Source organism: Phyllobates terribilis, unplaced genomic scaffold, assembly GCF_046119375.1.
Source record: "Phyllobates terribilis strain yellow unplaced genomic scaffold, ASM4611937v1 Scaffold_12__6_contigs__length_324123572, whole genome shotgun sequence".
In the NCBI taxonomy this organism is placed as follows: Eukaryota; Metazoa; Chordata; class Amphibia; order Anura; family Dendrobatidae; genus Phyllobates; species Phyllobates terribilis.
The window spans coordinates 64,600,047-64,621,304 of NW_027362772.1; the positions used below are offsets into that span (position 1 = coordinate 64,600,047).

General features: G+C 41.0%; 1 protein-coding gene across 1 annotated transcript in view; it reads left to right on the top strand.

The window, feature by feature from the left end:
• GRIK5 (glutamate ionotropic receptor kainate type subunit 5) overlaps nucleotides 1-21,258 on the top strand; it is a 378,627-nt gene that overhangs the window by 352,657 nt on the left and 4,712 nt on the right. The window contains exons 14-18 of the mRNA XM_073655889.1: nucleotides 1,016-1,125; nucleotides 11,627-11,800; nucleotides 11,924-12,089; nucleotides 12,319-12,544; nucleotides 19,911-20,039. Of these exons, the coding sequence (XP_073511990.1) occupies nucleotides 1,016-1,125; nucleotides 11,627-11,800; nucleotides 11,924-12,089; nucleotides 12,319-12,544; nucleotides 19,911-20,039 (805 nt within the window). The remainder of the gene's footprint in view (nucleotides 1-1,015; nucleotides 1,126-11,626; nucleotides 11,801-11,923; nucleotides 12,090-12,318; nucleotides 12,545-19,910; nucleotides 20,040-21,258) is intronic.

Below are 21,258 nucleotides of genomic sequence, written 5' to 3' on the forward strand. Positions count from 1 at the left end.
CAGCTGAGGTGTATTATGATGTTCTGCAGCAACTGAGGTATATTATGATGTTCTGCAGCAGCTGAGGTGTATTATGAGGTTCTGCAGCAGCTGAGGTGTATTATGAGGTTCTGCAGCAGCTGAGGTGTATTATGAGGTTCTGCAGCAGCTGAGGATTACTATGAGTTTCTGCAGCAGCTGAAGTGTATTATGAGGTTCTGCAGCAGCTGAGGTGTATTATGAGGCTCTGCAGCAGCTGAGGTGTATTATGATGTTCTGCAGCAGCTGAGGTGTATTATGAGGTTCTGCAGCAGCTGAGGTGTATTATGAGGTTTTGCAACAGCTGAGGTGTATTATTAGGTTCTGGAGCAGTTGAGGTGTATTATGAGGTTCTGCAGCAGCTGAGGTGTATTTTGAGGTTCTACAGCAGCTGAGGTGTATTATGAGGTTCTGCAGCAGCTGAGGTCTTTTATGATGTTCGGTATTATGAGGTCATGCAGTATCTTAGGGGTGTATAAAGAGCTTCTATGATGTGTATTATAATGTTATTTGTTCATTGTAGCCCAAAACTGTATAAAACACATTACAGCTGCTGTAGAACTTCTTTTATTAAGGTGGGATTCTAAGCACTACATCTCAGTCAATTATTAGTTTGCACAGGCAAAAAAAACTTCCTGCGAAAGTGGTTTGCAGCAAACTGCCTCTACAGGGTAAGATAAGCAGCGTGTATGTGACGCTGCTCTTGTCAGGTTGTTTCTATTTCGGAATGTATCCCCTTCACTAGGTATTTATGGATTGTGTTATGTAGCGCATTGTGCTCCATCTAAAATATTTTTTACACTAATTTTTTTTCCACTTTAGGTACATACGTTATATTGTAATCTCTTCTGACAGCTAACAACTTCCTATTCGATATTGTCATTGATGAGTACACCCTTCTCACCGTGCTCTTTTCTGTATTGTACATCCGAACCCTCTCACTGTACCTCCTGTATACATATGTTCCCGCCTGTATATATTCCCATGTCTCCCACAGGGCCGGAAGCCTGGGTACTTCTCCTTTCTGGATCCTTTCTCTCCTGCTGTCTGGCTCTTCATGTTGTTGGCTTATCTGGCAGTCAGCTGTGTGCTGTTCTTGGCAGCCAGGTAATAACCCTTGTTTATCCAACCTCCCTGTGCACTGAATTGTATAACATCCTCTGTAATAAGCCTTGTGTTCTGAGACATAATCACCTCCACGATACAAAGTTATGTGCATCTGCAAAATAGTGAATGACCCATTTGTATCCTTGATGTTATTATTTTTGCACACTCCACATTTCACAATGTATTGCATGCACCCAACCCTGTGCACCTGATATATTTTTAGTTTTACCTTCTTTTATAAAATTTGAAACGTACTATCTGTATGCCTGGTATTTTGTACAGTTTCCATTTGCGCTAAAAATCATCAGATATAGAGATTTTTATTAAATACAATGAGATTATGCATAGACCTATCACCATTTCTGCACACATAAGTATAGGGCCTGGTATTGTACCCATTACGGTTCCCTAAAATAGATTGGTTTTCATTTTTTATTACCAGGCACCAAAATATCTACAGTTTTCAATTTATAAGCAATGTATTGTATAAACTACTGTGTTCTTAAGCTAAACCATACAAAGTTCTAACGGTGTATTATACAATACCATTGAATGTAACAAAATTTCATGGCCACATTTTAGGTCAGTATTTTCATATGATAGTATTCAAACAGTATATATATATTTTAGTTCTTAACATGTATTTTTGTTTCTTACATAATGCACAGGTTTTTCTTTTTTAGCTTATTTCACATTTTGGTTTTCTTTTTTAATGGCTCTTGCTAAACCCTGTTGACGAAAGAATTAGGATTGCATGAGTATAAAGACTTATAAAGGCGACAGAAGCGTTAAAACTATTTGATCCTAGTTTTTTGTGGAGCAGGTTACTTTTTACATGCTAATGTTGGATGCAGACCAGACCTCCCATTTTGCTACCAACAGACCCCAGGGATTGTTCTCTTATTCATTCGCCCTGATTACCTCACCGTCTTGTTTTTTGAGGATGCAATTGACCTTTTCTCTGGAAATACAGAAATTCAGCGAATCGATTGCTTTTGTCTGACTGAAGGCAATAATTGCTCTTCTAACACCTAAAAGAACTGGTGATTTGTCATTATATCGAGTGACTGAATATAAGAAAATGCTGAAAACTAAACTCTGTAAAACCCGGCACGTCACAGACATCCTACAGAATAATACATAATTGTTGGTAGAGGATCAGACACAACAGAGAAGAGCTACGATTACTATTTACATTGTTTCTTTGTGCATCTTGGACGTTGTCGGTGCGCTGCGTACAAGATATTGTGTATATAATATAGTATCACCTTTATTCTTATCACATAATCCCTACCTCAGAATAGTCTACAAACCTAAACTATAATATCACATGATGTAACATTTTTTCATAAGAAGACCCCCCTCTAAAAATAAGCAGATCTCAGGAGGTCCCACTTCTGACCCAATCACTGATCAGCTGTGATCTGCACAGGAGCCCACTAGCAAGTGCTCCTTTCCCTGCAGCGCCACCACAGGCTAACTGAAGCATTACACAGTTCACAGTAAAATAGTTGGAATATATGTGTAATATATAGACATGTCGGGTACTGCAAAGCAGTAGATGCACTTTGTAGCCAATCTGGCTAATAGGTTAGGCTCCTGAGAGAGGGAACCCCCTGTAATAATTATAGGGTGTAGGAAAATTAGTTTTCTAAACCAGACATCCCCTTTTAATGTATAAAAGTGATACCTTTTTTGCATGTTTCAGCTAGACCTAGGAAGTAGCTTCCCTAAAGTCAAAGTCTAGAATTTCCCCAAATCCCAAGTTTTCCCCTATAAATGATAAAAGGGATAACCTGTCGATTATTAGGGGTTCATCTGTTGGGACCCCGAATGATCATGAGATTGTGGCTCTGGAACCCCAAGAGTGCTGCTCTAATGTAGAGGAGGTATATGTGCGCTCAACTTCGAAGCAGGGGCATAACGATTGTGCTCATAGAGGGTGAAACCGGGCCCCTGAGGGAGGTGGGCCTGCAACACCATCGCATATTTCAGCTGGATGTGCGTCCGAGGCCAGCAGCTGACGTCATGTGTCGCCCATGGCGGTCCCACCGAAGTCAGCTGCCAGCCTCTGCGCCGGCTATATAAAAGGACACCACATGTCGTGGGAGAGGGGGAAGGTAAGAAGAATCATTTTTTTTTTTTTTTACAAGTGTTAGAGAACAGTGGCAGAACGGGGGAACATTATTACACGATGGGCCCAGGAGTTGGGACATTATATCAGGAAGGGGCTTAGGATGGTTGACATATATTACTGGAAGGGACATTACACCAGAATGGGGGACATTATTACTGCTAGTGGTCCAGGATGGGGATATTACACCAGGATGAGGGACATTATTACTGCAAGGGGTCTAGGATGGGGGAAATTACATCAGGATTGGGGACATTATTACTGCAAGGGGTTCATAATGGGGGACATTAACGGAAGAGGCCCAGGATGGAGGACATTATACTAGGAAGAGGCCCAGGTTGGGTGACATTAGTACAGGATGGGGGATATTATTACATTATGGGGGGCAACACATATGTCTTTATAGGATTTAGAATGCTACAAGGGCTCATACATCTAACGAACATGCAGGTGGGGGCACAGGTCCAGAACATGCAGGTGGGGGCCCAGTTACACCACTGCTTTCACGCTAGCTATTATTATCTAACGACAGTACAGCACTCCACTGTTTCCACTACTTCCATGGAAAATTAATGAAGCGGAGTCTGAGCATGAGCACCTCCTCTCTATTCTTCAGGACGCCGTTCTCAAGGGTCCGGAGCTCCAATCTTGGAATATTTTGGGTGGTCCCATCACCTGGACACCCAGAGGTCAGCAAGGTATTGGCTATTCTGTGGACAGGGAATAACTTGCAAAGTTGAGAAAACTTCTTTTACAACTTTGCCAAACCAGAAACTCATTGACAGACTGGACTTGCCCCGAATTGGTGTAGAATAGGCTTTGCCAAAAATCAGATCGAGCCTAACATAGCGCTCCAACATAATCGATCGTTAGAGGGTCGGAGGTGCACTTTAAACACACTTAAATCTCCTGCGTGTTCTCCGTTGAAAACATGCTATCAGCTATCCATGCGCATCTGAACGCTTGGATTTTTTACCCTGTTACAAGCAGAGGCAGGTCAGAAGCACATCGTAAAAAGTCCCATAGGTAATGAATGGATCTTTTTATAATGTTCTTGTCTGTCTGAACGCTTGGATTATTTTGCCTATTACAAGCAGAGGCAGGTCAGAAGCACATTTTAAAAAGTCCCATAGGTAATGAATGGATCTTTTTATAATGTTCTTGTCTGTCTGAAAGCTTGGATTATACCCCCTATTACAAGCAGAGGCAGGTCAGAAGCACATTGTAAAAAGTCCCATAGGTAATGAATGGATCTTTTTATAATGTCTGTCTGAACGCTTGGATTATTTTGCCTATTACAAGCAGAGGCAGGTCAGAAGCACATTTTAAAAAGTCCCATAGGGAATGAATGGAGCTTATAATAATAATAATAATAATAATAATAATAATAATAATAATGATAATGGACAACCCCTTTAATGATAAAATGTTATCTCAGCGGGAAACTTTATTTGGAACTTCTTCCGTGTGTCAATCAGGCCTGCAAACTCTTCCAAAGGTGAGAGATATGTCCGTGCGGCAGGGGAAGGTGTAAGAATAAATCGCGCTCCAGTTTACGGAATCGCTTTAGATTTACAATATATTTGACCTATTCCGATTCATATCTGTTAAATGAAAACTTGTTAGGTGGCCGAGATGGCAGAACCCGGAGGCGTAAAACACAGCTAATTTCCCTTTTACATTTCACAGTTGTTGTTTTAGAATTTAGATCCGAGGAAGTTTCATTAAACGCATTATAAGTAAAAGGTCCGAAAGCAAGGAGGGCCCGTAATAAGGTAAATTAGACGGCCGTGCAGTCCCACGTATGTCAAATAGCCGCAGGCTTAAAGAGACATACAGTCTAGACAATGGAGGCACTCGGTCATTGTAAAAACGCCCGTGGCATCTTCACAATGTTTCTTCAACCCCTTAAGATGTGATGTGGTCTCTGGTCATACATCAGCTGAGAGGAGCTAAACCTCACCGATAAAAAAAGTTACAAACTTTCCCATTGGAAAGACAGAACCAGCTCACTGATGGATTGTCAGTAAACTCATTCTGCAGCCAGAAGGCAGATAGGTGGCAAACGGTGCAAAAGTTTTAATTAAACCCAATTACAAAAATAATTTTTAGTAAAAAATAAATGAATTTAAGTAAGAAAAGTGGACGATCTCTTTAACTTCATCTATCTCCAACCTACACAAACTTCATATCCTACTGCCACCCCCAATTCTGAGCTTGTTATTAACCTGCTAGACAATTATTGCCCCTAGAAAATAATAATAATACCCTCTGTGTGCGCAACAGAAAATGTGTTTTCTCTTTGTCCCTAAACAGTAATAATGCTCGATGAGCCCCTTAAAAAGTAATAATGCCCCTTGAGTGCTCGCTTAAAAAGTAATCAGGCCTAGAGTTCTCCTCTAACAGATAATGCCCAGTGTGCCATAACTAATAATAATGCTCATAGTGCCCCCTTTGGCAATAAGAATGCCCAGATTGCATCCTTAAAGGGGTTGTCCAAACTTGGTGTTTAAAATGGGCTAAAAATTATTTTTGCAATTGGCTTTCAGTTGAAATTTTACACCATTTTGGCTTTTAAGTCTGTTTGTTTCCCTGCACGTTGCTGACTGCAAAATGAGATAAAACTAAGAAACAGTCAGTGAGCTCGTTCTTACAGAGAGTTTCTATGTCTTTATCTGTCTTTTTCAGAGCTCCTCTCTGTGAATTTATGATCACATATTATATCAGAGCTGAACTTTCCTGTGGTCAGAAATTAACTGAGAGAAGATCACTAACAGTCAGTTAAAAGAGATACAAACTCTCTGTCAGAAGGAGCTCACTGACATATTCTCCGTTAACTCATTCTGCAGCCAGCAATGCAGTTTGAGACTACAGAAGGCAAACAGTGCAAAATTTTTAATGAAATCCTATTGCAAAAATAATGTTTAGCCCAAAATAAATCCTTTTAAGAAGAAAAAAATGCCCCCAATGGTGTTCATACCTTTTTAATTGAAAAATATATTGTAGTGAGATTTTTTACTTTTTTTATTTATTATTATTTAGTACTATTCTCACAATTTGTTATTGTTATTATTTTATACTATTATTAATTATTATTATTTAGTAATATTATCGTTGTTATTATTATTATTTATTGTTATTCATTACTATTATTATTTAGTAATATTATAATTATTATTAATTGTTATTATTTAGTACTGTTATCATTATTATTTATTTTTATTGTAATTATTATTTAGTACTATTATTATCATCATTATTGTTATTAATAATATTATAATTATTATTTATTTTGTATTATTATGTAGTAATATTATCATTATTATTATTTAGTACTATTATCATTATTATTTATTTAGCGCTATTATTATTATCATTAATATTTATTTTGTATTATTATTTAGTAATATTATCATTATTATTTAGTACTATTATCATTATTATTATTTATCTAGTACTATTATTATTATTTATTTTGTATTATTATTTAGTAATATTATAATTATTATTTAGCACTATTAACACTATTATTTATCTAGTACTATTATTATTATTTATTTTGTATTATTATTTAGTAATATAATTATTATTTAGCACTATTATCACTATTATTTATCTAGTACTGTTATTATTATTTATTTTGTATTATTATTTAGTAATATTATCATTATTATTATTCTTTAGTACTATTATCATTATTATTTAGTAATATTATAATTATTATATAGCACTATTATCACTATTATTTATTTAATGCTATTATTATTAATATTTATTTAGTATTATTATTTAGCAATCTTATAATTATTATTATTTAGCACTATTATCATAATTATTATTATTTATTTAGTACCATTATCATTATTGTTAATTAATTATTATTATTAGTTAGCGATATTATTTATTAAATATTATTATTATTGCTGTTATGGTTCCAGAAGGTTATTATTATCACCGGGCAGCTGTATGAGAAAAGACTTGTATACCTATAGTCTGTATCTGATATCGCAGCTCAACCCCTTCAAGTGTATACTGCAGTACCAGCTACCTCCACAAGTGGCGCCATTTTCATGAGAGAGATAAAAAAGCCAATTTATTTTTTTTTTCATTTGACATAACTCCCATAAAGGTTTCCTTGTAATTATTAATGACGGTTGATAATTCAGCTCTTGTGCTGTATAATGCCGCAACGATTAATAGGCTCAAAGGGTGACATTTGTATAAAAATATCCGCTGCACCGCTAGCTAAAACCTTTGAAAAGCCGCGATGACATTTAGCGAATTCGCTTTTCTGTGTTAGACCTTGTGGGACCGAGCGCTTAATTATGGTAAAGTGATAAAAAGGCAGAAATTTCCAAGGTTTACAGATCTGTAAGATCTCAGTTATAATGCAGATAAATATAGATAAATAGTCGTGTGCGGATATTTCCGTCATAAAGGCATTTTCTCCGGTTGTACTCTCGTCAAGGACGACGCTGTCATTATACCGCTAATAGCCGCAGACTAAACTGTTATGGATAATAAAAAACAATAGTAACACTTAGAGGACCGGTGCGCTCTTCTGACAAGTCAGTCAATGCTGTATGTGTATATATATATATATATATATATATATATATATATATATATACAGCATGTGTATATGAATGTGTATATATATATATATATATATATATATATATATATACATGTGTGTGTGTATGTATTTATATGTGTATGCATATAGGTGTGTGTTTTTACATGTGTGTGTATATATATATATATATATATATATATATATATATATATATATATATATATATATATATATTGTAGGTAATCCACTTGCTCTGGCAGCAGTTAAGAAAAGCGCACAAGCCTTTTGGTTCTGGTGCAAAATATTTTGGAAGTTTATTGTTCGGCAAAGTCCACATGAATAGAAAATAGCCCTTTTCTGGGCACAAAGGTAACAGAAAATAAACAGCCCACCCGTTTAGTTGTCAGTCCTGCACTCACAGCCTCTGACACACTGAGCAGTACAAACAAGGTCCTTCCTCCTCCACACACAGACACTAATGAGACAGCCTGACTGACTTATATAGGCCATACCACACCCAAGGGTTGAGATATGTGAGCAGCCAGTCCCAGCCACCTCTCTGTCTGCTCCTAAACCTGGCCCTTGCTACGCCCTAGTGACACTCGCAGCACTATAAGTGCTGGAGCAAGCTTTCCGGGCTTACATCACCGAGGCTAACCATCTCGGTGAGTCGTATCTCCCCTCGAGAAACTGTCCAGCGACCATGGCCGGCGTTAGGGGCAGGCAAACTAGGCATTTGCATAGGGCCTCCACTCCTCAGGGGCCCCCAGTATCAATCGAATTTACGATGCTGAGACAGCTTAAGGACCTTCCGTGTCATCACAGTCATGTGACCATGATGTCACCACAGTTCTTGTATTCTGGAGGACTTTAGGACCTTCAGTGATATCATGATCATGTGATTGGTCACGTGACCAGTCATGTTTCCATGATGTCACCACAGGTCCAGTAGTATGTGGGAGTTTAGAAGAGCTGAAGAAGAGGGATTGTAGAAAGTATTCTTTTGTGTACGTATATATATATATATGTCCATGCATGTGTCTGTATGTATATATATGAATGTGTATGTATGTATGTCCATGCATGTGTCTGTATGTACAGTACAGACCAAAAGTTTGGACACACCTTCTCATTTAAAGATTTTTCTGTATTTTCATGTCTATGAAAATTGTACATTCACACTGAAGGCATCAAAACTATGAATTAACACATGTGGAATTATATACTTAACAAAAAAGTGTGAATCAACTGAAAATATGTCTTATATTCTAGGTTCTTCAAAGTAGCCACCTTTTGCTTTGATGACTGCTTTGCACACTCTTGGCATTCTCTTGATGAGCTTCAAGAGGTAGTCACCGGAAATGCTCTTCCAACAATCTTGAAGGAGTTCCCAGAGATGCTTAGCACTTGCTGGCCCTTTTGCCTTCCTCCTGCGGTCCAGCTCACCCCAAACCATCTCGATTGGGTTCAGGTCTGGTGACTGTGGAGGCCAGGTCATCTGGCGTAGCACCCAATCACTCTCCTTCTTGGTCAAATAGCCCTTACACAGCCTGGAGGTGTGTTTGGGGTCATTGTCCTGTTGAAAAATAAATGATGGTCCAACTAAACGCAAACCGGATGGAATAGCATGTCGCTGCAAGATACTGTGGTAGCCATGCTGGTTCAGTATGCCTTCAATTTTGAATAAATCCCCCACAGTGTCACCAGCAAAGAGCCCACACAACATCACACCTCCTCCTCCATGCTTCACGGTGGGAACCAGGCATGTAGAGTCCATCCGTTCACCTTTTCTGCGTCGCACAAAGACACGGTGGTTGGAACCAAAGATCTCAAATTTGGACTCATCAGACCAAAGCACAGATTTCCACTGGTCTAATGTCCATTCCTTGTGTTCTTTAGCCCAAACAAGTCTCTTCTGCTTGTTGCCTGTCCTTAGCAGTGGTTTCCTAGCAGCTATTTTACCATGAAGGCCTGCTGCAAAAAGTCTCCTCTTAACAGTTGTTGAAGAGATGTGCCTGCTGCTAGAACTCTGTGTGGCATTGACCTGGTCTCTAATCTGAGCTGCTGTTAACCTGCGATTTCTGAGGCTGGTGACTCGGATAAACTTATCCTCAGAAGCAGAGGTGACTCTTGGTCTTCCTTTCCTGGGGCGGTCCTCATGTGAGACAGTTTCTTTGTAGCGCTTGATGGTTTTTGCAACTGCACTTGGGGACACTTTCAAAGTTTGCCCAATTTTTCGGACTGACTGACCTTCATTTCTTAAAGTAATGATGGCCACTCGTTTTTCTTTACTTAGCTGCTTTTTTCTTGCCATAATACAAATTCTAACCGTCTATTCAGTAGGACTATCAGCTGTGTATCCACTTGACTTCTGCACAACACAACTGATGGTCCCAACCCCATTTATAAGGCAAGAAATCCCACTTATTAAACCTGACAGGGCACACCTGTGAAGTGAAGACCATTTCCGGTGACTACCTCTTGAAGCTCATCAAGAGTGTGCAAAGCAGTCATCAAAGCAAAAGGTGGCTACTTTGAAGAACCTAGAATATAAGACATATTTTCAGTTGTTTCACACTTTTTTGTTAAGTATATAATTCCACATGTGTTAATTCATAGTTTTGATGCCTTCAGTGTGAATGTACAATTTTCAAAGTCATGAAAATACAGAAAAATCTTTAAATGAGAAGGTGTGTCCAAACTTTTGGTCTATACTGTATATATATGAATGCATGTCTCTGTGTGTATGTGCATGCAAGTCCCTGTGCAACACAAATCTGTATGTATGTTCCTGTTCATGCATGTCTCTGTATGTATGTGATATGTGTATGCATGTATATGTATGTATGTGTTTGCTCCATGCATACATGTGTATGTATGTGCTTTGTATATGCATGTATCTGCTCTTTGTATACATACATTATGTGTGTGTATGTGCTCTCTGTATACACGTTTGTATGCTACATGTATATACATATGTGTGTGTGTAACATCCACATTTATAAATCCTGGCAGCGCAGATGAGAGTTCATAGGTTCATATGCATATGTGTGTGTATATTTATGTGTGTCTATGTGTGTGTATATATATGTATATATGTGTATATATGTGTGTGCATGTACATATATGTATGTATGTATATGTACAGATGTGTATATATATATATATATATGTGTGTGTATATGTATATACATCTACAGTATATATATTTACTGAAACTGACATATCAAAGGAGCTGACAAGACCTCTTTAAGGATTCATGTAAAGAGAACGTTTTAGGTGAATTGATGACCTAGCATTGGGAATATGTCACCAAAATCAGATGGGTGACAGTCGGACTCTCTGCTTCCCCACTGATTAGCCGATTGAGAGGGGCTCAGCACATTGGTAGTGGGACAGCGCCATACACTGTGTAGTGGCCATAAATGGTACTGCCAGATGGACCCCCATTGATTTGTATTGATGAGCCAACCTAAGCATAAGTCATCAAAATTAAAGTTCTCCCCCAACACCTCCCCCAAAGTTCCCACAATATTTAAAGGGGTTCTCTGGAGCAAAATAAAAGAAAGAAAGAAAATAAACTCCTAAATATTTGTAATTAACAAATCACATTTGTTTTTTCTAGGGAGGTAATCACTATAGATGTAAAACCTTTGGTATAATGTTAAGACGGGAGCCTGTGAGCGCGTGCAGTATAAGCTCCACTGCTGTGAGGGAAATACTGCAGCGTTAGTCACACAGTCAGGTCCGTTGGTGGCATGACCCTCACGTTTGCATTCATTTACCCTCAGATTGAGTCCTTATGAATGGTACAATCCGCACCCATGTCTGCGGGAGAGGCATCACATCCTGGAGAACCAGTACACGTTGGGGAACAGCCTGTGGTTTCCTGTAGGAGGATTCATGCAGCAGGGGTCAGAAGTCATGCCCAGGGCGCTGTCTACACGATGCGTTAGTGGTGTCTGGTAAGTTCGGAACCCCCATTGATTGCCTTGTAGGTGCCCCCCTGGCACCAACAACCCTAAAGTTGCACTCCTAGTTTTGCTTCTCCAGGATACAGGCCATGTCATCCAGAGTTTCTCCTCTAGGTGGGCCTTCACTCTCATAATCATCTCTTCCTACACTGCCAACCTCGCTGCTTTCCTGACGGTGCAGAGAATGGAGGTCCCGATTGAGTCCGCCGACGACCTTGCAGATCAGACTAATATCGAGTATGGAACCATTCACGGTGGATCTACTATGACCTTCTTCCAGGTGGGTAAACTTGCTATCAAAATCAACTGCTCCCTTAAATTAGAGAGGAATGGAGTTACCAATGGTGTTCCCAAGAGCTGGCCACTCGCGCTATCGTATTCAGTCAACTTTTAGTAGGAAAAAAAAAAGATTGAGGAAGATAAGATGCGTCACCTTCTTGAGTTTGATGGCACAACCTCAATATCTGATTCCAATGGATTTCAATTCTAATTTTCTATTCCGTCGACAGAACTCGCGGTATCAAACCTACCAGCGCATGTGGAATTACATGAACTCAAAGCAGCCTAGCGTGTTTGTGAAGAGCACGGAAGAGGGGATTGCGCGCGTGCTGAATTCCCGTTACGCTTTTCTGATGGAGTCCACCATGAATGAATATCACCGTAGGCTCAACTGCAACCTCACCCAAATTGGGGGCTTACTCGATACCAAGGGCTATGGCATTGGGATGCCGCTAGGTGAGTGAATGGGTCTGGCTGTCATTTGATCCAGTCTTTCAGCCATGTTGGAAATCTATGGCTGCCAGAGAGGAATCGTGAGAGTCGCCTCTTACCTGACAGCATCCGCGACTCTTCTTTTGACTTGTCAACCTGGTACAACGTCACATATGTGTCGCGGCACAACGATGTCTTTGCGCCAAGCCATCAGGTAAAAAGGTGGTTCTCACAGATTCCATCCACCAGCAGCAGATTACCGATGTGGCAAATGGCCCACTCCACTTGGTCATCATTCCTTGAAAACGTAAAAGATTTTTCCGACTATCACCAGAATATATGCGATGGTTAGACCAGTGATGATCTGACCACTGGGACCACCACCTCTTTCATTAGACTGTTTCCATAAAGTGATATGAAACCACAACGTTTAGCCCTGACCACCATTTCGTACCTCTTCTCCTCACATGTTGATATACAGGGAGTATTGTAAGTTAGTCAGTCTCATTATGCCGTTATTTGGTACCATATTATCAAGAGTATTTCCATAGGGGACATGGCACCATTTTTCACGTTGAACAGGAGACCTATAGAAGTGTGTAAGCCCCCAAACTATTATGAGCGTTGCTTTACACCTTGTACAAAGCTGTAATACAGAACTGTGCATGAGCTCTTATCCCCAGATGCACATTACTGCATTATCAAAATTATATATCTGTGCAGAATAATGGATTATAAGAGAATTTATGTATGAATTAGCACCTGAAGCCTGAACAGACTGGCCAGGATTAGGAAAAGGGGCTTGCAGCTTGTTGCTGAACCCTTTTCTCCCTAACCTTCCCCTCTGCTCTCCATCATATACAGCAGTATCGCCACATGCATGGTGCATCATGATTTGCTGCACGACTGGGTCTTATAGGTTGGGTGGTTGGACTTCAGGAGCTCACCAACACTTCAGGGAAAAAGAACTCAGAATAGGAGGGAATATATACTGTGAGGGTGGAGGAGTTATAGGTTGCTCAGTGGTAATTACATGTGGAGCTCCCCTGGCTCCACGTAACAGATCCAAATCTTGGTGCCTAGTTCTATACAAATGGTCTAAGGAGGCAACTGATTCCTTAATTTATTGAACTGGTAGTATTTTGGGGAATTTGGGGGCTATATGGTTATATTTACACTGTATGATTTTGTAATGAAATAGTACCCCAAAAGAGGCATCAATAGAAAGTGCTGCACATGGCACTATGCAGAAGCACAACTGTAGTGGGTGCACAGGGTGCATTTGCACCTGGACTCTCGGGGTCATCTGGCCCATATGAAAAGGCCAATACTATTTAAGGGAGTCTGTCCACTCCAAAATGCATATTAAACTATCTATACATTTATAGAAGGGGGCTGATAAAAACCACACCAGCTCTACTTTTTAGCTGCACAGTGCCTAAGAAATTTACTTTTAATTAAAATAAAAAAGACGGGCCTTCTTCGCACACTTGGTGTGATTGTGCCCCCACAATTTGCATTTTGAGGACTTCTCCCTTTCCTATTTGACAGCATTGTGAATGCTGCCTGAACTTAGCCTGATTGTTTCCACGTGCGCACTGACACTGCCTGAGTCTGGCTGCGCACAAATGGTATCAGTGGGCATTCTCTTGCCTGGCTCCTCTTTGAAGCAAGCAGCGGCCACAGAGAGGAGCCAAGGAGGAGAACACATCCACTAGCACTGTGTACAAACTGGCCCTGACACTGTGTGTGCATGGCTGGGTTCAGGCAGTGTCAGTGCACATACACAGACACGCTGGCTGAGTTCAGCGAGTGCTTTCTCTGGGTAAGTGAGCTTTCTCAATCAGGAACGGGAGAAGTCCGAAAAAGGAAAATGGTACATTGAGCCCTTGGTGCTGCCAACGTGCACCCCTAAGCCCCTCATTTGCTTTTTAATTAAAAGTAATTTTCTCAGGCAATGTATCACTAAAATGTACAGTGCTGGTATGCTTTTTATAGGGTCTAAGTCCCTTAAATAACTGCACAGTTAGTTTAATATTCATTTTGGGGGGTGAAAGACTCCTTTTAAAACCTGATAGTTTAGGCCTCTAGAAAGTTTGGTTTCTCAAGCTTCAATTTACATTACCGACACTACTCAACCTACCTGTCACGGGTTTACTGCGATAAAGAAGAGCCAAAAGACCGCAGTATCTGATTACACGTACTCCTGCACTGATTAGAAGCACTTCTGCCTCATATTAAACGGTGCAGGTTTCTGTCAGCAGTGCAGGGGTTAAATTGTTCAGCTTGGAGTCTCTGTAGGTTCCTTCTTGGAAGTTCTCAGCTGTGCAGTATCAGCCACTCCCCTCTCCTATATATACTCTCCTCTGGCAATCTGGATTGCCAGTGTTACGTTTTGTACTAGCTGGTGAGGAGTGGAGGAGTCGATTTTGGTAGAGGCTTTTTGGAGAGTTGCTCTGTGACTGTTGCTTGGTGTTTCGGCTTTGTGCTTAGTCCCCATCCTCTCCTATTTTGTTTAGCTACCTAATCTCCCTGGTGTTCCCCTCTGTTGTCTGTGACTGCATATTTTGTATGATTGGTACTATCATTTAGCCCTTCATTGTTAGTCTGGTTTGTGTATATACATACACTATTCCTCCCCCTTCCCTGGGTGGGGGAGGGGACAGATAAGGGCTGATTCAGGAGTTCAGCAAGGTACGTGGGCCCAGCATCTTCACCATTAGAAGTAACCTAGGGAGCAGGAATAGCCAGGGCGCCCCTAGCATTAGAGACATGAAAGGAGCCCTTGGTTGTGGTTTATCAGACAACAGAATCGTGACACTACCCAAAATTATATTGGTTATTTGGGATGCATTACATGCACTCAGAGAAGCATAGACCGTGCTGTGGCATGCCGGAGGTAAGCGGAATATCCATTTCAAGCCTTGACTACATCTGTATTGTCAATAGCGTAAATCAAGCGATTCCTCAGGGGGTTAACGTCTAAATTCTTGCCGAGACGTCTTCTCTAATTTTGATGTACATCTGTCTGATCGAGTCACAATTTGCATTAACCCGCAGGAGTCGACTGCTGCATTTAGTGTCAATCAGTAGCAGGGAAGGGGGGTTGAGTTTCCTCCTCTTCTGCCTTGGGCTCAAAAATAGTTCCAAAAATCGAATGTGATCGGGTCTTGCTTGCTGTGCTCAGTCTAGAATGCAGACACAATGCACCGCGCTCACATCCGCGATCACCACACTTAATAAGTCCGGCGGCATAGTATCTCCTTGCAGAAATGCTGCACTCCCATAATGCACCATGACACTGCATAACCACTATGCACCTGGACTCACACTGTGCGGAAATACTGCTCCCTCCAGACCCGGCTCTATGCTCCGCTGATTTCTCCACTCTCGGCCTGTGCATTAAATGTCCCAAGTTTGGTGGTGATGGATGACCCGAGTGGTTCGTCTAGTGCTATTCTTCGAAGCTTGGCAGGCTTTTCAATCAAATCACCACCCTGCCACCCTTGTGATAGGAATGATGCCTGCCAAGAGCAGAGGCGACATACAATATACTGCTTGCTGCAATGTAACGTTGGGCTCGATGTGCAGAGCTCGGGCTCCCTCTGGTGGAATCGATTATGTGAATTCATGCCTGTCTGGTACATTTTCAGATTCAATGAGAATAATTTTTTTCTGGGTCTTTTTTAAATCACATTTGAAAGAGGATTGGTCTCCAGGTCAAAAGCGACCAGATTTTGCTCTTATATTAATCCCGCTATTTCCCGGATTATACAGTTTTTTGTTTTTTAAAAATCCGCCATACGGTTCCAGAGATATTAGACTTTTTTATTTAGTGCTAAGTTTTACAGTCTTTATGAAGGGGTGTGGCTCTCCGGATCCTCTTGGGCGTGTCTCCAGTCTGCTCTACATAATTGTCCCGTGAGCCCCGCCCCATTGTAAAGATCATAAAAAATGGCACCAATTAAAAAGGCCCTTATCTCTGGAACCATATGGTGTATTTACAAAAAACAAAAACTGGAAAACTCAGTGGTAGTAAAATAAGAGCAAAAACTGAACAATTTTGAACTGGTGAAAAGTCCTTTAAAAGTCCAAATAAGAAACAAATATTTTTGATCAACATGTCATCACAACCAGAGGCATAGCTATAAGGGATTCATAGTTGCCAACAGTTTAACATTTTTTCAGGCTGTCTTGTTTTTTCAAAAACCGTTCTGGCTAATTTTTGGATCTCACAGACTGTTAAGAACCCCATTAAAAATAGCCATTCTCACACAGTTTTGCCCTAAGCCGTGTGATTTCAGCATCTCTAGTTCACCATTTTGACAAGGAGACACAGAAGTAGCAGGCACAGCCAGGACCTGGTGTCTAAGAGAGCCCAAAGTCTCCTCCACCACGTAAGAGACACTCGTGTTATAAACAGACATATGGTAGGTGGTGACCTGTTAGAGATTATGCATTGGGGTCCAGAAGAATCAAGTGGCAGGAGAGCTGGAAAAGGCCCCAACATACATGATGGTCCCACTGAAATCGGTGTGTTTCGCCAACTTTCATCGATGTATCAAAGTGGCCTCTAGTCGTTTTTCTTTTATACCAGTAACATAGAGTGCCAAGCAGGGTCTCCCTTTCTGTGACGGACCTTGATGGCTTTGATAGGCCATATAGAAACTGAACTAAAACAGATGGCACTGCCATAATTATGGAGTTATATGTCCCCTTTCCAGTGTTGTTGCATATGAAGGCCAGTTTGCCATTCTTGGATCAATTAAAGATCATGGGAGTAGAATTGGTGTGAATGGATTCGAACAACCCTGTCCATCGTCCACGACAGTAATCTGTGGCCGCTGGACTCCCCTCCTGAGGACCACCTCTTTCCCGACGACATTTGTGGCTCTACTTTTTTTTAGCCAGCCTGGTGCATCGTCATATGTGCGACACGCCACAACAATGACATCATACCACGCTGGCTAATCAAAAGAAGAGCTATGGATGTCGTCAGGTAAGAGATGGTTCTTGCGGCTCCCTTCAAGCAGCCAGAGATTACAGTCCTGGCCCATGGACCAAATCGATTTGCACCAACCCTACATGGTAGCTTTAAAGACAACCATATTGGTTGTCTTTCAGAAGTAAATGAGTCATAATTTTTAGCAAATTTATTGAAGTCCTTGAATTTTTGACTCTAGGATGAAGTTCTTCACCTTGACCCAAAAATTGGAGAACCTTCTCTCCACCAAATTGAAGCAACTAAATCAGCCCTGTTAACTTGAATCTAGAGAAGATGTCGAAAGTGGAAACTTTTTTTTTCTTCCTTTATCTCCGGGATTCTTAGGGGTGGTTTGTTATTGTCTATTACTGATGCTTATTAATTCTTTTTTTCACAGTTGCTTTCCTTTCAGACTGTTTGATTTAATTGCTTTCTGGCAGATGGCCACCCTTACTGGGAACTTTTTTCAACCATCTGGGTTGATGGCACATAAATGTCCCCATCAAATACAGTAATTAAGACAGAACAAGCCGGGGAACTGTAGAGAGTAGACCAAGCCCACAGCACAGAAGTATAATAGAAGCAGGTGGTAGGACGTTGCGTTGAATGCCAATATCTCGAAAGTTCCTTAGTGCAAGGAAGACATCAATCCTGAGTCAAGAGACTTCTCGTTAATGTTAATATTACATGAAAGGCTTTAAAAATTGGATCTGGCATGTTGTATCATTTGATAAATTGAGATCCAACTAATTTGGATATATAAGACGTGCCCTTTGGTGCCATAGGAATGTATTGGGTGGAGGCTTTCTTCCCCATTGGTTCTTTGTACCTACCAATGGAGCCAATTCTGTGAGCCCACTCTAGATCATTCCGAAGGAAGATGGCTGTCTCTAATTTTGCTAACGTCCTGTTTTAAAGTGTTTGTCCCCTACTAGAAACTCCTTATTAATGGTCACAGAGAGGTAAAAAAGAATATAATGCTCACCTTTGCAGATTGGCTACTCCGTGCTTGGCGACATTCCCCTGGCATTATCCTCCGGCAGGGGCATCAGTGAGTGCAAAGCCAATCAGCAGCTCTAGGCGAATGTTAATGGCAGGAGACCATCCTCTCTGAGTATAGAAGAGAGGAGCCAGCTCGGGAGAGGAGTATAGTTTTTTCCCCCACCTTCCTGGTCTCATTACTAAGAGCTTTAGTAGGTCAGACATTGACTTAATGGGGTAGCTACCTACTGGTGGCACTAGAGACATTTTCATACTTCTTGAGGAGAGCTCATTTCCATACTTTTTTCGCATGGAACATTGCCTATAGAAGTCCCAACCCCAGCTGGATCTCCTCAATGAGAACCAAGTTCCTTTCTGTCATATCACTGTTTTTGTTCTTGACCTTTATAAGAACAGGATCACTATTTTTTTGTGAGCAATTCTTTAAGCAATGGGCCCTAGTGGCTAGAGATGGGTGCCAATGTCGCCTCCAAGTGGGGTGTCATCTGCTGGTCCTTTGAGACCCAAAGTGGTTGGACAAGTCGGAAGAGAACCAATGTGTCAATTACCGAGCCAATGGTTTATATTGGGCAAGTAGATCTCTTGGATTAGGCAGATTGTGTCGCTCATCTCTATCTTAGTCAGGTTCAGGAGCTGTATAACGTTCTCTCCAGCTGCAGTCAGGTATCACTGGAATCTTTGTAATCCATGTAACTTGGGTTGTGCCTTCTCACATGGCTCCGGTGCAATACAGATGTGTCCATCCTTACTTTTCCTCTTGGCGCAACATATCCCGAGATGACCAGCTTTGAAAATAAAAATTATTTTATGATACTCGGTTAGGAGATGTTTAAACTGTATGTGGCCACCTAGTGGTTGTCAAGTGCACTGCAGCTTTTTTGCTAATTTGCTGGTCATCATGCATTAGATATTTGCTAAATTTGTGAAAATGGAAAGGTGTACTCACCTGTATGTATATATTATGAGGGCTACATGAATATTGTATGGGCGCAGTAAGGAGGTAAAGGGTGGCAAACTGCAGGGTAAAGCAAGATCTGGTTGAGACTCCTACACTACCAGACAATTTCCAGAATGAGCAACATACTCCTGAAGTAAAGTCTTAAAGACTCAGACCTGTGTTGGGCATCCAAAGCTGGATGATATGTACAGGAAAGGCAGGTATAGACAGATGCCAACCATTGGTTTAGAAAACATGGCTGCTTTAATCGACAAACAGCGCCACCCCTGTCCTGGGGCTATGTCTAATATTGCAGCTTAGCTCCATCTTAGGAAATAGGGTTCAGCTGCAATACCATACCCAGCTGGTGAACAAGTTTGGTGCTGTATTTTCAAGAAAGCAGTAATTTTTAGGAGTGATGCCCAGTTCGGAAATGTTGATGCTTGCGCATCCTTTCCTCTTACTAGAATCTCCATACAGAGACGAGATCACTCTTGCAATCCTCCAACTTCAAGAGAATAATCGCTTGGAGATTTTGAAACGCAAATGGTGGGAAGGCGGAAAGTGCCCTAAGGAGGAAGACCACCGTGCAAAAGGTCAGTGATATCTTGGTCATTGCAACAAGAAAGCCTTCGGATGACCAGTGAGTGCCTTGTCTTGTGATCATCTCTTCTCTCTTTTCACCTCTTTGGGTTTCATTTTCATCCCATTGTCTCTTCATCAGGGTGGACTAGGGAGACATCGGGAACATCTGTCAATCTCATCCGGTCTCATTCTGGTAACGCACCTTTCACTGTCTGGTACTGTCCTCATGATTGTGATTTCTATGATCTCCATTTATGATGCCCACATCTCTTACATATATTCTTCCTCCATTCCCTCCTTCTCCCACCATGTGTCCTATCTCATATCCTAATTAATAGATCATTACTATCATACGGTAGACACATATGAGGGCTTGGGTATACAATTTCCTTTTAAAGGAGTTTAAAAGAAGCCCTGGATTTTGATATTCAGGATCCCCTTCCTTGTCCTTTCCGGATCCCAAGGATCGAGTCCTCACCTTTGGGTTTGGAAGCAATGCTGCTCCTCAGGGGAGGAGATTCTTGTACTGGCCACCAAATAACAAAGGAAATTAGTGCAACAAGTGCTGGACCCCAGTTGTCCAAGTGTCTAGCACCCGTGTGGGCTGTCTCCGATGGTTCGCACACCTTTCGATGACTAATATATTATAGAAGAACATATAGATGGCTCCTGCTTGCAGCTCCAGTGGACTCCAGTCTATCTTACCTTCAGCTTCACCTTTACCTTCAGGGTCACCATAGGCACCCCCAAACCTATTATTTGCCTTTGTAGACCCAATTTAAAAATTTAGATACCAAACCTCCACCTATTTGCCAAGTAATAAAAAAAAATACTGGTGTGTTTTGAGAATGGGGCCCCCTTGGTTACTGCCAGGAAATGCCATATGACCCTTTATGGCCCCATTAGATTAATGTTGAAAAAACGCATCGATGTCATCGAGACCTGTCGACGCCTATTGTGTACGGGGGCTTCCCGAATCTTCCCCGATATACTCTACGATTTGCGTCTGGATAGGTATTCTTCTCCCAAAGGTTCCCATGTTAGATACATCATGCGGTATACATTTTTTTTTACCCAGATGCCTATGTATAAAATGTCATAATCTGCTGCGCTATTCTATATAGCAATAAAAAATAAAGTATATGGAGTGATGGCATTGTGGGTCTGATACATCTGCAGGTGCGGAGATATTAGTGCAGTGCTGGGGTTCACACCAGAAGTCTCCCCCCG